Genomic DNA, 15,201 nt, shown 5'->3' on the forward strand with positions numbered 1-15,201 from the left:
CAGCCTGCACCATCTTCTACAATGGTATGTTCTGTTTGTGCCATCCAGACAAGGCCCTCCTAGGCGGGCAGTGCATACAGCGCCTTCTGCACAAACTATAGCACTTGTACAACAACTCAAGCACAGAGTAGGTACTATTTTTTTTTTAACTTATGCTGCTTTGCATTTGAAGAGCTCCCTTTGTTTTACTTAAAACTGCTTCCAACAGTAAACGAAGCTGCATTTGCAACAATTCATAGAAAATAATAAATGTCTAGTGCATAATATAAGGATGATAAAACAAGCAAATATTGATGGTCCTGAAAAACAGTTTCATTTTGCAAGTAAGTCAAGACTACCATATACTTAAATACTCAAAAGAATCTGCTCTGGGGACTACCCATTCATCCCACAGATGGCCTAAAACACTACTAGACTTCTCTCTTGAAAAATATCTAAAGAGAGAGTTCACAAGCACATAAAAAAGAATGGCCTCAAAAGAACTTTCAATTGTGGTCAAAATTCAAGTCTATCTAGAAAAGACAAAGATTTGATACACTGCACATCTTTTTAAAATTGATCAATCAAAAAGATCTTACAAAATAAATCTTACAAAATAAATGCTAAGTATTTCAATTTGTTTTCACTGCTGCACAATGTGTGTGTGTGCATATATGTACACACAACGGATAAACATACGGTGATGTGACTGGTTTGAAAAGACGACCACTCTCTTTAATAGGTATATTCTGGCAGGTTTGTTCAAAAAGATCTGTCCTTGGGTGCCTGGACGACTCTGTCAGTTGAGTGTCTGACTTGATTTCGGCTCAGGTCAAGATCCCAGGATTGTGGGATGGAGGGAGCCCTGCATCGGGCTCTGTGCTGAGAGCATGGAGCCAGCTCGGGATAGTCTCAGTTTTTCTCTCTTTCTCTGCCTCTGCCCCTCCCCTGCTCATGCACATTCTCTAAAAATAAAAAAATAAGATTTGTCCTACCACTTTACAGTCACACTTCAATCAAGGTGGAGGAAACTTAGAAGTCATTTAATCTAACCTTCCTTCAAATGAAGGATTTTTCTTTTATAACATTCAAACAGTGCTCTGTGGTTTGTCCATCTTTTTTTTTTTTTTTAACGTTTATTTATTTTTGAGACAGAGAGAGACAGAGCATGAACAGGGGAGGAGCAGAGAGAGAGGGAGACACAGAATCTGAAACAGGCTCCAGGCTCTGAGCTGTCAGCACAGAGCCTGACACAGGGCTCGAACTCACGGACCGCGAGATCATGACCCGAGCCGAAGTCGGACGCTTAACCGACCAAGCCACCCAGGCGCCCCGGTTTGTCCATCTTTTAAAACTCACATTCAGAATCAAACATAAACGAGAGGTGTACCTGGCCTCATGAAGCAGGACCAGTGCTGCCCAGGAACCAGACACCCAAATTCAAGACGATTAGAGAGGGTCTGTCCTGCAACAGGCAGCTAAGCTTTATCTCCCTTCAACTCCTTTTAATGCAGGTGGTTTTTTTTTTACACCCCAATTCGGGGCTATGTATTTATTCCTATTCACTTTTTTTCTTAGTCTCAACCCACCATTCCATACACTGAGATCCTATGGATTCAGCAGGTCAAAGAGATCATTTAAATATGCCATGTCTTTACCAAAATCACTGGCACAGCAATCAAAGATCTTCACAATGTGAAGAACAGCAGAAGGAAAAACTGAAGGCAGCAAATATGAACACAACCCTTATGGGAAGCTTTGCCATTAAGAGAAATAGAGGATGGGATGGTAGCAGAAGAGTATTTGCTGGGAAGGTCAAATGTTTTTTTAAAAAATATTCAAATATTTATATGCCAATGAATCATCCAAAAGTGAAGGAAAAATACAGTGTGTGAAACCATTTTCTCAATTGTAAAATTCAATATAAATATATTGTATATATCTCCTTTATCTGCTTGCTTAGTTATTTATGTTAAGATCTGGTTTTTAGAACCTCCAGCTCCTTTTGAATTCTCTTTCCTTTCAGAGTCCCTGTTCCCAGAATCATACCTACTATTTCTCTGAATATTTTGAAATCTCTATATCTAGTAGTCCTTGCCTTTGCCATTATGAATTCTAACATTACATGATGGCTTTCATCCAAGGTCTTTTTTCCACATCAATATCCTTTACTCTTTATCAGAATTTAAAAAACCATGTTCAGGTTTAATGGATTCATCCAAAAGAACCACTTTCTTAAACCTAAAAACCTAAGTTTTGCTTTTTTTTTTTTTTTTTTGTATCCATACGGTCAGCAAGATGCCCTCCTTCCCCCTTCCCCACAAAAGTTGATCATTTGGTAAAACTGTTAAGGCTATATAACATCCAATCCTCAAAATTTCTATGCAAAGCAAAAAGTGGCTGATACCAGATTCTTCCCACCAGCACATCTGCATATACAATGACATCATCAACACTGGTCCTTCTCCTGCCCAACCCCCACTCCAGGCTCAGACAAAAAGTTAGTGTGCACAAACACAGAGCACATTTACAATGTCTGCTCCCCAGTAGGTACTAGCTAGTTTATATTTGTTTCTAGTTCTAAGCTCACCCTTTGAGTAAGCAACTGTAATCTGCAAATAAATACAAGATATGTTCCTTCAAAGGCCCATTCCTAAAAATGAATTATCAGTAAACATATGAAATCTGTTAACACCAAACAAATGAATCTCCATTCTATTCAATCTGCATCCTATTTAGTGACAAAGAATACGTTTTCAAAGTACAACACTTATTGTTTTATAAAGTTTAACACTTTCTAAAAATTTACTTTTAAAACACCAAAGAATTTAAAGAAAAAGCTATTTGCCCTTTAAAGGTGTAGAATAAATAAATTTCATTCAGTTATTCATACATGTCTACATGTATGAATTTTGTAGCACTACAAAATAAGAAAGGTTTCTAATATTTCACAAACCAAGTCAGAGATTTAAAATGAGTCATCATGTTAAGCTCTAGGAAAATGTGAAATTATTTTGTCTTTATATTCATTACTACCAAACACTTATCCTCAAAAATGCACCTTTGTTAATTTCACATCTAGGGGTGCCTGGTTGGCTTAGTTGGTAGATTATGCAACTCTTGATCCCAGGGTTGTGAGTTCAAGCCCCACACTGGGTGTAGAGCCTGCTCAAAAAAAAAAAAAAAAAAAAAAAAAAAGATAAAGAAAAAAAATTTTCACATCTATTGGGCCCAGCTACTTCTGCCAGGAATTCCTGTCTCGTAACATTTTTTGCTTTGTAATTTGAACATTACTTTGTTTACTGTCAACACACAGGAAGTCCTCAATAAACACGCTAAGATTCTCTTCAATTCAAAATTATAAGAGCATAAAAGGTCATAAGAACTGTAATATTTTTTATTAAAATATAAAATTTTGAAATTCACTAAATCAAGAATAGCCACTTTTTTTTTAACTGAGGTATAATGGATGTAACGCAAGTAATCGTAACAGACTTATACCACCATTGTTGTTTTTAAGATACATTCCCAAGTTCCTGCTGCAAAAGTAGGAAAATGTCCTGGATTTCATGATTTACAGGTATACGGATGTATAAAGGCCCTAACTAGCACTTCAGGAAGAAGAGGAATTTTCATCTGTTTTGTTCACTGCTGTTGCCCCACCACCTCTCCAGTGGTACACAGGATTTCAATTAGTATTTGCTGAACTGAAAGCACCTCTGTGTGCAGACCCCTCAGTAGGAAGTCAGACTCAAACCACCTGTAGGACCTCACCACTCACACCATGAGAAAACATGCAGCAATCTCATGTTGTGCAAATAGAAAATGAGCTCCTAGAGAATGGAGAATAGGAAGAGAAGACAGACACTGAAGGGAACCGACCCCAGACTCAGCGTTCACACACTGCCCTGACGTGTTCACATTGAGGGGTGTCTAAAACCTCACCAATTTAGACATTCATTCAGGTTGACAAGTCTCGTTTTAAGAATGCAGGGACCATTCATACCTGTCAACAATCTTACGAGGTAAATATGTCATCATTCCATTTTGTGGAGGACACTGAGGTTATGTGGCCAATTTACTTTCCCAGGGTTACGCAATGCTCTCCTGGTGTCACATAGCATATGCACAGCACAACTCAGAACCTTTACTTGTACAGTGATGCTACCTCCCCAGGGATGAGGAAACAGGACTAACCTTCCTCTACACATCAGTTGCATGTTAGTTCCCAATACTCTTCTGTTCAAACACCTACAACAAGAGTTCTCAAAGACCGGGCTTTTGTTTGGGGATGACAAGCAAGCAACAAGTAGTTTTACAACATGAGACCCTTTGGAGGCAAGAATCTAAAGTGAATATCGTGGATTTGGGGTGCCCGAGGGAACCAAGCCCTAAAGACAAACCAAGTATTTCAAAACCCTGCACGGGGCCAACTCTTGCTCCAGAACAGCTTGCCTCTCTCTCTTCCTCTTCCTCCCCTTCCACGTGACCCTCACGGTTCTCCGCACCAGAAAATAGGCTACCATTGTTAGTGCCATAGTTTGGCAACATTATGTGATCCAACTACAGTGACTGGCACAGAACAGGCACACAAATATTTACTAAATGAACCAAAGACCAAAGTTGTTTCTGCCCGCAAGCTGGGACCCTAACTGCCATTTTTAACAAAGTGGAGATGAGAATGCACTTTAAGCACCTGACCGTTGGTGTAAAAATGAACTTTTACAAGGCACTTCTAAATTGGGGGCAAACTAGAGTGAAAGACCCATGTGATTCTTTTTCCTCAGTACACAGACAGCTTAGCACTTTAGCACACACAGATCTCAGAAGAGGCATGATGTTTTAATATTTTAGACTATAAAAACAAACATCATTACCTTATTTAGACTGCCTTGTTTAGGTCATCTTAACATGAATAGCAGCTTAAAAAAAAATCCACTCTCAGCATTCTCAGGATGAGTGCGGGGGTGGAGAAGATAGCAGACATTTTCCAAAAAGTTCGCAGTGAGCAAAAAAACAAAAAACAAAACCCCCCAAAAAATATCAAAAGGAAAAAAAGGGTCCTTTAAAACATGACCAGTAATTTATACAAATATACGTTTTTATACAAATAACTAAACGGAGCCAGTGTTTATAGGAAAGCATGAGCATACGCCAAATGGCTTCAAAGACAATTCTTGAAAATTTTATCTATTTCCCCTTCGGTCAGCACCCATGCCCTGAAAACTTGGCTACTAGTTCCAATTGGTATCAGATTCTTCATAATGTGAGATTTTCAGGCGTCAAATTACAGTAAAAACTACTGGGGCAGAACAGGAGCCAAAAGCAACAGGGAAGATGCCCATTTTCCTCTACCAACCTCCTCCCACTTGCCACTTAAGAAAAACGGCACGTTTTTACGTTAGAAAAGGGCCTTCATCCTTCGAGATCTAATTCAGCGTTAAGTCTGGGATTTCGGGAACAAACCTGCCGATTCCGAAATGCAGGTTAAGACCTCCTCCACCATGAATTAGTTTTGCGCTCTTCTACCACCTCCTTTGTCTGAACTGTCCCTGCAAACTCGCAGACCCATGCCCTCCTGTAAACAAGCTACCTAAACGAAATGGAACGTTTTCTAAGTCTTCCTAAGAGAAGAGGAACCCCCCACCCCCACCCCCACCCCCCAAAAAAAGCGTCTGGAGCCTCATTCCCACCCGTGGGCAGGCCGGGCTGCACACGACGGAAACCTGGACCCCGGGGCCGCCGGCCGAGCCGAGCGGAGCTGCGAGTCCGGCCGGGGTGGGTGGGGGCGCTGAGCCCGCCGCCCCCGCGCCCCGGCTCCCGGGGGCCGCCGCCCGCCCCCGCGCCGGCTCCTTCTCTCCGCGCCCCGACACTCACCTCCGTGGATGGGCAGCGGTGCCAGCACCTGGCCGCGGACCTCGGCCTTGGGCGAGTCGAGCCCGTAGCGCCCGCGGTCGATGCGGAACGTGAGCGGGGCGCCGCGGCCGGGCTCCTGCACCGTCACGTTGATGAGCGCCGTGTAGTACTCCTGGCTCGCGTTGTCCGCCCGCGCCGGCCACAGGCTGCAGGTCAGCAGAGCGAGCGCGGCGAGCCGGGCCGGGCCCGCCCGCGCCGCGCCGCTCATCGTCCCTCCGGCCGCCGCCGCCGCCGCTCGCGGACCGGGCTCCAGGGCCGGCGCGGAGAGGCGGGGCGGGCGCGGCCGGCGCTGCGGCGGGAGCGCGCGCGCGCGGCCTGCGCGGGGCCGGGCACGAGCACGGTCCTCCTCGGCGCCGCGGCCCCGCCGCTCGCCGCCCTCACGTCTGCGGCCCGCCCGCGGGGACGCGCCCATGGGCCCCTGGGCGAGGACGGCGGGTCAGGCAGCTCGCGGTGGTCTCCTCGGGGCCCCCTGAGGGCCGTGGGGACGGGCCCACTCCATCCCACGGGTCTGGTCCCGCCGACTCGGGGGCGCCTCGCTTGGCAGCGGCGGGGTTTGGGAGGCGGCTCCAAGAGGATGCGCCTGAAGCAGGGTGTGTGAAACACAAAGTCCCGCTAGCCCGGCTGCCGCCTCCGGCGCGCTCGCCGCCGCTCTGCCCAGCCCCCTCCCGGAGGGCCGAGCGGCAACGCGCAGGCCTGGGGCTCAGCCCCGCCCCCGCGCGCTTGCGTGCGATGCCCTGCTCGCTCCCGCCCGCCTGCACGAGGGCCGGAGCTTACACAGCCATGTCCGTTAGTCCCGGCGTGATGGGCACAGGGTGCGGAGCCTGGGAGCTTTATAAAGGCCTGTGGAAAAGTTTGCGACGAAAATGCAAAAAGAAAAACAGTTAAAACTTTACAATTAATTTTAAAAGTTAAATGTCTGTGAAGAGTTCAGATTTCAGCTGATCAACTACCAGTCACATATAATTGACACCAAGGAACGCAGGGGAGGGGATGTGCCTCTGTAATGGGACGCGGGGGGCCGCAACACTGTAAGAACTGTAAGAACACCTGTGGGGTTGAGAAGGCTGTCTACAGGAGATGAAACCTCCAGATTCTCTGGATAAAGAGGAGATTGTAGTGAGACCTGCCCAGCCCACAACACACACACATCTTGTCAGCTGTGTACCCTTCTAAAGCATAAACGAAAGAGTGGGATGGGTCTTGAGTCAGGTGTGGCTGAATCCAGTAGCTTATAGAATGTCAGGCAGTGTACTCATTATTGCTCCGTGATGAGGAGGAAGGATAACATCTTTTTTTTCTAATTTAAATTTTCGTTAACATACAGTGCAATATTGGTTTCAGGAGTAGACTTCAGTGATTCATCGCTTACATACAATACCCAGTGTTCAGGTGCCCTCAATACCCATAGCGCATCTAGCCCATCCCCCACCCACCTCCTCTGTCAACCCTCAATTTGTTCTCTATCATTAAGAGTCTCTTGTGGTTTGTTTCCCTCTCCTCTCTTTTCCCCATGCTCATCTGTTGTGTTTCTTAAATTCCACATATAAGTGAAATCATATGGTATTTGTTTTTCTCTGATTGACTTCTTTTTGCTAGTTCCATCCACGTTGTTGCAAATGGCAATATTTCATTGTTTTTGATGGCTGAGTAATATTCCATTACGTGTGTGTGTGTGTGTGTGTGTGTGTGTGTGTGTGTACCGCATTTTCTTTATCCATTCATCCGTTGGTGGACATTTGGGCTCTCTTCATCATTTGTCTATTGTTGATAATGCTGCTATAAACATTGGGGTGCATATGTCCCATTGAATCTGTGTGTTTGTATCCTTTGGATCAATACTTAATAGTAGGATAGCATCTTCTGACTGGCCCTGCCTGGATTCCCTGCGTCCTATGGTGGGAAGGGGTGGAGTCAGCCTTGCCCAACCAAATGTACTGAGTATCCCAGAAAGAGGCCACTTCCCAAAGGAAAACTGAGGCACTGTTTCCAGGCAAAGGGTGTGGATGCAGTGTTGGCTAAAATATCAGATGTCCTTGGGTGACTCTTAGCAATGTCCTTCACAATTTCTCCCTCTAAATCTTCCCTTCCTTCCTCACTGCAATCATCTGTCTAGTCTGTCCTGGCCATATTGAGGCTGGCTTTATTTACTTGCCTCCAGGATGTACAGCCCCTAGACCAAAATAACCAGGCCTCCTCCCTGGGCCTAGTGCTTGAAGAGGTATCTACTTTGGCCCTCCAGCAGCTGGACTCCCTTCTCACAGAGCAAAGAGTTCTTGGGACCAAGGTACTCATGTTCAGGCACCTGAGACAGGGAGTTCCCTGCCCAGATAGCCCCAGGCCTGCTGGGGGTCTCTGGGCTCTGCTCTTACTTGGCATGCCCTGGCCTGCCTCTGCTTGCCAGGCTCATTCACTCTACTCCCTTGTCCTTACAAGGGACTTACTCTTTCTTTCTTTCTTTCTTTCTTTCTTTCTTTCTTTCTTTCTTTCTTTCTCTTTAAATTTTTTTTTGTCAATATTTATTTATTTGGGGGAGAAAGAGAGACAGTGTGAGCAGGGGAGGGGCAGAGAGAGAGGGAGACACAGAATCTGAAGCAGGCTCCAGACTCCAAGCTGTCTGCACAGAGCCTGATGCAGGGCTCGAACTCACAAACTGTGAGATCATGACCCGAGCTGAAGTCAGACGTTTAACCGACTGAGCCACCCAGGCTCCCCTAAAAGGGTCTTTTAAAGCATGTGGTACCCATACTTTGAATTTGTCAAGTAGAGAGTTGCTTCTAGAGAACTTACAACACTTCTCTGGCACTTTTCAATCGCCCTTTAAAATAGAGTGGATGAGGTGGTCTCTGTGCATAGCCTCAGTAGGTATGGACATCTAGGGCATTGGTAACACCACCTTCATTTGGGAGTGTAATTGTTTTTAATTTTATGGACAGTTTCCTTTAGGAAAAGGGTCTTTTCATGTATAGTTGTGGTACAAAGCTACCTTTTTAAAATTGCAGTAAAAAATATGAAAAACAAAAACAAAAAAAACCCAAAATCATCTTAAACCATTTGTAAGTGTTCAGTTCAGCAGCATTTGGTACATTCACATTGTTGTGCAAGGATCACCACCATCCATCTTCTAGACTCTTTTCATCTTGTAAAACTGAATTTCTGTCTCCATTACATAATAACTTTACACTGCCCCCTCCCCCAGCCCATTGGAACCACAATTCTATTTTCTGTTTCTATAAAATTTCACTACTCCGGGCATATACATACAGACATTTATAGACCCACATACATGGAGTCACACAGTATTCGACCCTTAGGGTGTTTTGTTTTGTTTTGTTGGTATTTGACCTTTCGTGACTGGATTATTTTACTCAGCATAGTGTCCTCCAGGTTCACCATGTTGTAGCATGTGTTAGAATTTCTTTCATCTTTAAGGATGAATAATGTTCCATTGTATGTATACATCACATTTTGTTTATCCAAGCACTGATGGACACTTGGCTTGCTTCCACCTTTTGGCTACTGCAAATAATGCTGCTATGAACACGGGTGTGTAAATATCTCTTCAAGATCCTGATTTCAACTCTTTGGCATAAATACCCAGAAGTGGGATTGCTGGATCATATAACAGGTTCTATGTTTAATTTTTTGAGTAACTGCCATACCATTTTTCCGTAGTGGCTACACCATCTACAGTCTCCCCAACAATACGCAAGGGCTCGCGTTTCTCCACATCCACGTCAACACTTGGGACAAAACTACCTTTTAAAACATTCAGGTAAAAATAAATAAGTAAATAAATAAAACATTTAAGTGAAAAAAAAAGTGAGTGGATGAAAAGTACCAAGTAAATAAAAGCACAGGTGGTATTTGGCTATGGCAGATCTCATGAGGAGTGTGTGTTGAGGTCTGACTGAGGCCCACAGGGGTCTAGAAGGGAGATACCCATAGGCCTCCCTCCTCTGGAGGGAGCCCTTTCTCTGGCTCCACACATGACTCTCCCCTCCCTCTGCTCCCATCTCCCAAGAAATCCCAGGTCACCCGTAAGCCCCATCTCAAATTCCCCTTCTCCTCAGAGTTCCAGTGGGCCCAGTTCCCAGCCTTCCATCTCCAGGTGCTGGGAAGGAAGAGCTTCAGTCCTTTAGAAATGTATCTGGCTCCTCTGGGAGCAATGTCTACCTTCCCAGGGCCATAAACAGGGGTAGCCTGTGTATAAAACATACTACATAGCATGGGGGGTAAAGCAGGGGTGGGGGGGCAGCTCCAGGGATCAGAGCCCAAGCTGGGTTCCCTGGGCAGTGTTGGAAACCTCAAAGGATTGTCCAAAATTTCTCTTCTTCCTCCTCCCCCATCTCTTCTTCCTCTTCCTTTTCTTTCTTTTTCTTTCTTTCTTTCTTTCTTTCTTTCTTTCTTTCTTTCTTTCTTCCTTTCTTCCTTTCTTCCTTTCTTTCTCTTTTTCTTTCTTTCTTCCTTTCTTCCTTTCTTTCTCTTTTTCTTTCTTTCTTTCTTTCTTTCTTTCTTTCTTTCTTTCTTCCTTTCTTTCTCTTTTTCTTTCTTTCTTTTTTAACTAAAAAAGTGTTTTTTTTTTTTTAATTTTGAGAGACAGAAAACAAGCAGGGGAAGAGCAGAGAGCGAGAGAGAGACACAGAATCCGAAGCAGGCTCCAGGCTCTGAGCTATCAGCACAGAGCCCAACGCAGGGCTCAAACTCACAAACTGTGAGATCATGACCTGAACTAAAGTCAGATACTTAGCAGACTAAGCCACCCAGGTGCCCCTCTCTTCCTTTTCTTTCTCTAATGGCACAGGATCCCCTCTGGTCCTAGTAAGGCCCTGATCTTAACTTATTATTTATGGTTTCCTTTATCACTACCCCTCACTCCCCTTGCCTCCCCACAGGTAACCATATGAATGCGCTTAATGTAGATCTCTTGTGTTCTCCCCAAATGTGTGGTATTGTTTGGTGTACATGTGCTTCTTAATCATTCAACAATGCTGGTTATAGATGCCATTCTATTTCTCATTCTCTTCATCTAGCACTATATTGGTATTTTATGCCTTTTTCTTACACTTATTTATTAAATATTATATTGAAATATAACATACCTCTACTAAAGTGCAAAAAATCTCTTTTTTAACTTTTTATTTATTTTAAGAGAGAGAGATAGAGAGAATGAGCTGGAGAGGGGAGAGAGAGAGGGGACAGAGGATCCAAAGTGGGCTCTGCACTGATAGCAGCAAGCCTCATGCGGGGCTCAAACTCACGAACTGCAATATTATGACCTAAGCCTAAATCAGATGCTCAACCAACTGAGCTAACCCAGGTGCCCCAAAGTTTGCAAAAAAAAAAAAAAAATCTGTATATACAGCTCAACAGATATTTAGTAAGTGAAAATGCCATTGTAACCACCATCAAGATCAAGGTGGAGGACATTACCAGCACCGCTGAAGCTTTTCTGGGCTTCTCAGTCATTAGCACCCCACTATTCTGATTTCTGGTACCATAGGGTAGCTTGCCTGTTTTTGGACTTTATTGAAATAGATTACAATGTGTGATTACACAATGCATACTCTTTGTTGTCTGGTTTCTTTTTCTTAACATTATGTTTGTGAGATTCTTTCTTCTTTTGCATGTAGTAGTAGGAGGTGCCTCTCTGTCTTTGCTGTATAGTATTCTGCAATTGATTTGTCCGTTTTCCTGTTGGTGGGGATTTCTATTGATTTCCATCTGAGGCTATTCTGAGCAGAGCTGTTTTGAAGAATGTGTGTATCTTTTGGTGGACAGGTGCACGCCTCTCTGAAAGTGTATACTCTGGAGTGGAATGACTGCATCATAGGGTAGGCACGGAGTTAGCTTTGGTCCTCCCTTCAGCCCTGAATGAGCCTCTCTTTTTGTTTCCCTGCTGGGGCTCTGTCCCCTGAAGGTCTTGGTCCATATTGGCTGTCCCTGCCACTGCTACTGATTATCAACATCCTGTCCCCTCCCTCCTGCCAAACTATGGCCACAGATGAAATTGTGGAAACCCAGTCCAACCCCATGGGACAGGCTAACCTAGAGGATACACAGTGTATCCTCTAGTATCCTCTAGTATCCACAAGGAACACACTGTGATCCTGAAGTCCGAAGAAATGCTACAGGGGAAGAGCCCTGCTGGGGACATCTGGACTGTATAAGAGACATGTTTGAACACTGGCTGGGCATTTTCACATTCATATCAGATTTGCTGTCTCCTGCTTTTGAAGGACCCAGTGGCATGCCATGGCAATGGCTGTGAAGGAAGATGGTGGAAGGACAGTCCCCAGGTCCCCAGAGTACAGCCTCTGGGTCACCAGGGCCAGCACATGGGAAGGGTATTTCAGGAAGTGCAAAAAACATTTTTATTTTAATAATTAAATGTTTGCTTTAATATTATCGTATTTGTTTTAGCAAGTGATTTTGCTTTTCAATGATAGTAATGTCAACTGCCATTGAAAAGTGATGTGTCTTGGGGTGCCTGGGTGGCTCAGTCAGTTGAGTGTCCAGCTTTGGCCTGGGCCATGGTCTCACGGTTCACGGGCTCAAGCCTCACATCGGGCTCTGTGCTGACAGCTCAGAGCCTGGAGCCTGCTTCGCATTCAGTGTCTCCCTCTCTCTCTCTGCTTCCCCGCAGCTTGCACTCTGCCTCTCTGTCTCTCACTCAAAAATAAATAAACATTAAAAAATGTTTTTTCAAAGTGTAGTGTCTTAGAGAAAAATATTTTATAATAGGTGGAACACAGAGGTGGCAGAATTGTAGAAGTGGTGTGCAGATAACCAATGTATAGCAAATATTTTTAAATTTTATTTTATTTTATTTTATTTTTAATTTTTTTTAACGTTTATTTATTTTTGAGACAGAGAGAGACAGAGCATGAACGGGGGAGGGTCAGAGAGAGAGGGAGACACAGAATCTGAAACAGGCTCTAGGTTCTGAGCTGTCAGCACAGAGCCCGACACAGGGCTCGAACTCACGGACTGCGAGATCATGACCTGAGCCAAAGTCGGCCGCTTAACCGACTGAGCCACCCAGGCGCCCCTTAAATTTTATTTTAAATGTCAATTTTTTTTGAGAGAGAGAGAGACAGAGCATGAGTGGGGGAGGGACAGAGAGACAGGGAGACCCAGGATCAGAAGCAGGCTTGAGACTCTGAGCTGTCAACACAGACCCCAGTGCAGGGCTCGAACTCACAAACCATGAGATCATGACCTGAGCTGAAGTCAGCGCTTAACTGACTGAGCCACCCAGGCACCCCAATGTATAGCAAATCTTGACAAAGAAAATAGTAGGGGCTTCTGAGACAGACACCCAGGACTGGATTGACATCAGTGCTGCTGACTGTTAAGTATTCAGGGATTTTGCAAGCCTCTTGTTAAACTATCGATCCCTTGAAACTGGCCATGATGGAAGGTAATATTTACACCACAGAAATTGGCACACTATGACTCCAGGCTTTCTCCCTTCCTCCTTTCCTCCCTTTCCCTCTCTCTGTCTCTCTCTCTGTCTCTGTCTTTCCCTCTCTTTTTCTTATTTTTCAGAGAGTGGTTTACCAGAGTGCTCCTGGCTCAAGTCCCTGCTTGGACACATGTTAAGTGTGTGACTACTCCAAGCCCCTGTCCCCTCCGGGGTAAGTTTTCCTCTGTGAAGTGGACCTAGTGACCTCTCCCTCATTAGCTCTGACATGCAAATTGGATGGTGGGGTCCTGGAAGCTGTAGCTACCACCATCCCTCCCCCCTTTCCCTGTTATTGTTAGTGGAAGCACAGGAACCTGTGGCCTGGGTGAAGACTGCCGTGCACTCCCCACCCCAGCCAGGCATCATCCAGAGCCAGCCGTCCTGAATGCGTGGATGCCCAGGCTGGCCAGCATCTTGCAAATTCAGGCACCAGGTGACCCACTGCCAGCAGGGACACAGCATAACAGCATCTTATGTAGAAAAATGTACAAAACATTGAATTGGCAGTTCAAACTTTTCATCTTTCTTAACAGAAAACTGAGTATAAGAAAAAGTTGGGGGCGCCTGGGTGGCTCAGTTGGTTAAGCGTCCAACTTTGGCTGAGGTCATGATCTCCTGGTTCGTGGGTTCGAGCCCCATGTCAGGCTCTGTGTTGGCAGCTCAGAGCCTGGAGCCTGCTTTGGATTCTGTGTCTTCCTCTCTCTCTGCCCCTCCCTGGTTTGCACTCTGACTTTCAAAAATAATATTAAAAAAACATTAAAAAAATTAAAATAAAAAAGAAAAAGTTGAAGGAATGGCACAATGAGCACTTGCACCCCACCACTTGAGTTGAATCGTGGTTAACACTTGGTCATGAACCCTTTACTTGTCTATTGCTTTAATTTTAAGGATTTTTGGGGGGGAACCATTTGATGACCCTTTGGGCTGTTCTCCTGTATCATGACGAAAAAGTCAATACAGAGTAATTCTGTAAAACAATCCCATATCCTACCCTATTCAAATATTCCCAAACATCTAAAAATGTCCCCTGGTCCCTACTTAAAATTGTTTTTAAAATTTTTTAAAGTTTATTTATTTATTTATTTTGAGAGGGAGAGAGGCAGGGGAAGGGTGGAGAGAATCCCAAGCAGGCTCTGAGCTGTCAGCACAGAGCCCAATGCAGGGCTCAATCTCGCGAACCATGAGGTCATGACCTGAGCCGAAATCAAGAGTTGGACACATAACCTACTGAGCCACCCAGGCACTCCCCATTTTTGTTTTTGTTTTTGTTTTTGTTTTTAATGGGATCCGGTGAAGGTTGTTCTGCATTGTGTTTGGTTATGTTTTTTTTTTTTCTAGAAACTCAGACTTTGAGGGTACAGCCCCAGCTTCAGAAGATTACAAGAAGTAGATGGCTGTCTGGCGACTTTGAGTGTGTGTCCCACACACACTGCACCGCTAGTGATCCACCAGAAAATGTATAGAGTACTGCGATTATCTTGTCAATAACAAGTATTGTATCATGATTTTGTGTGTGTGGGCATTTAAATTACATCCAAATTACTGCAACTTTCCTCATTTTTAATATACTGGGAACCTTGAAAATGAAAGTGGCCAGGCTGCTCTCCACTCTAGGTCCACTAGAGGAAGGAAACAGACGTCCTCCCCCCTTTTGCTGGCAGTGTGGCCTTAGGGAAGTAGTGGCAGGGGCATGGGGAGCGCAGGCCTGTGGTTCTGGCCCAGCCTGGGGCCACCTAGGTGAGAGTGAGCCTGGGGTCCACCGAGGCGGTACTGTGAAAATCCCCATCGAGAGAGGCACAATGAGAGACAAACCAGCTCAGGTTTGGTCATGGTCCAGAAGC

The 15,201-nt window shown here is 44.8% G+C and overlaps 1 protein-coding gene and 1 long non-coding RNA gene across 4 annotated transcripts in view; one reads left to right on the forward strand and one right to left on the reverse strand.

Annotated features, from left to right (window-relative positions):
* The window catches only part of RNF130 (ring finger protein 130), a 137,520-nt gene extending 130,954 nt beyond the window's left edge, over nucleotides 1-6,566 (reverse strand). Inside the window, exon 1 of one of the 3 annotated variants that reach the window (XM_086706484.1) lies at nucleotides 5,857-6,566. In XM_086706484.1, coding sequence (XP_086562610.1) covers nucleotides 5,857-6,307 — 451 coding nt within the window. In that variant the 5' untranslated portion in view covers nucleotides 6,308-6,566. The remainder of the gene's footprint in view (nucleotides 1-5,856) is intronic. The other 2 variants (XM_086706485.1, XM_086706477.1) reach the window with 2 other exon arrangements.
* A 6,663-nt stretch (nucleotides 6,567-13,229) lies between these two features.
* On the forward strand, nucleotides 13,230-14,865 carry LOC147584552 (uncharacterized). The gene is made up of 2 exons (XR_015255571.1): nucleotides 13,230-13,532; nucleotides 14,699-14,865. It is a non-coding gene; the product is annotated as an uncharacterized LOC147584552 (long non-coding RNA).
* The last annotated feature ends 336 nt before the right edge of the window (nucleotides 14,866-15,201 follow it).

This window comes from Puma concolor, chromosome A1, assembly GCF_028749965.1.
Source record: "Puma concolor isolate L17-30 chromosome A1, mPumCon1.1.hap2, whole genome shotgun sequence".
Taxonomy (NCBI): domain Eukaryota; kingdom Metazoa; phylum Chordata; class Mammalia; order Carnivora; family Felidae; genus Puma; species Puma concolor.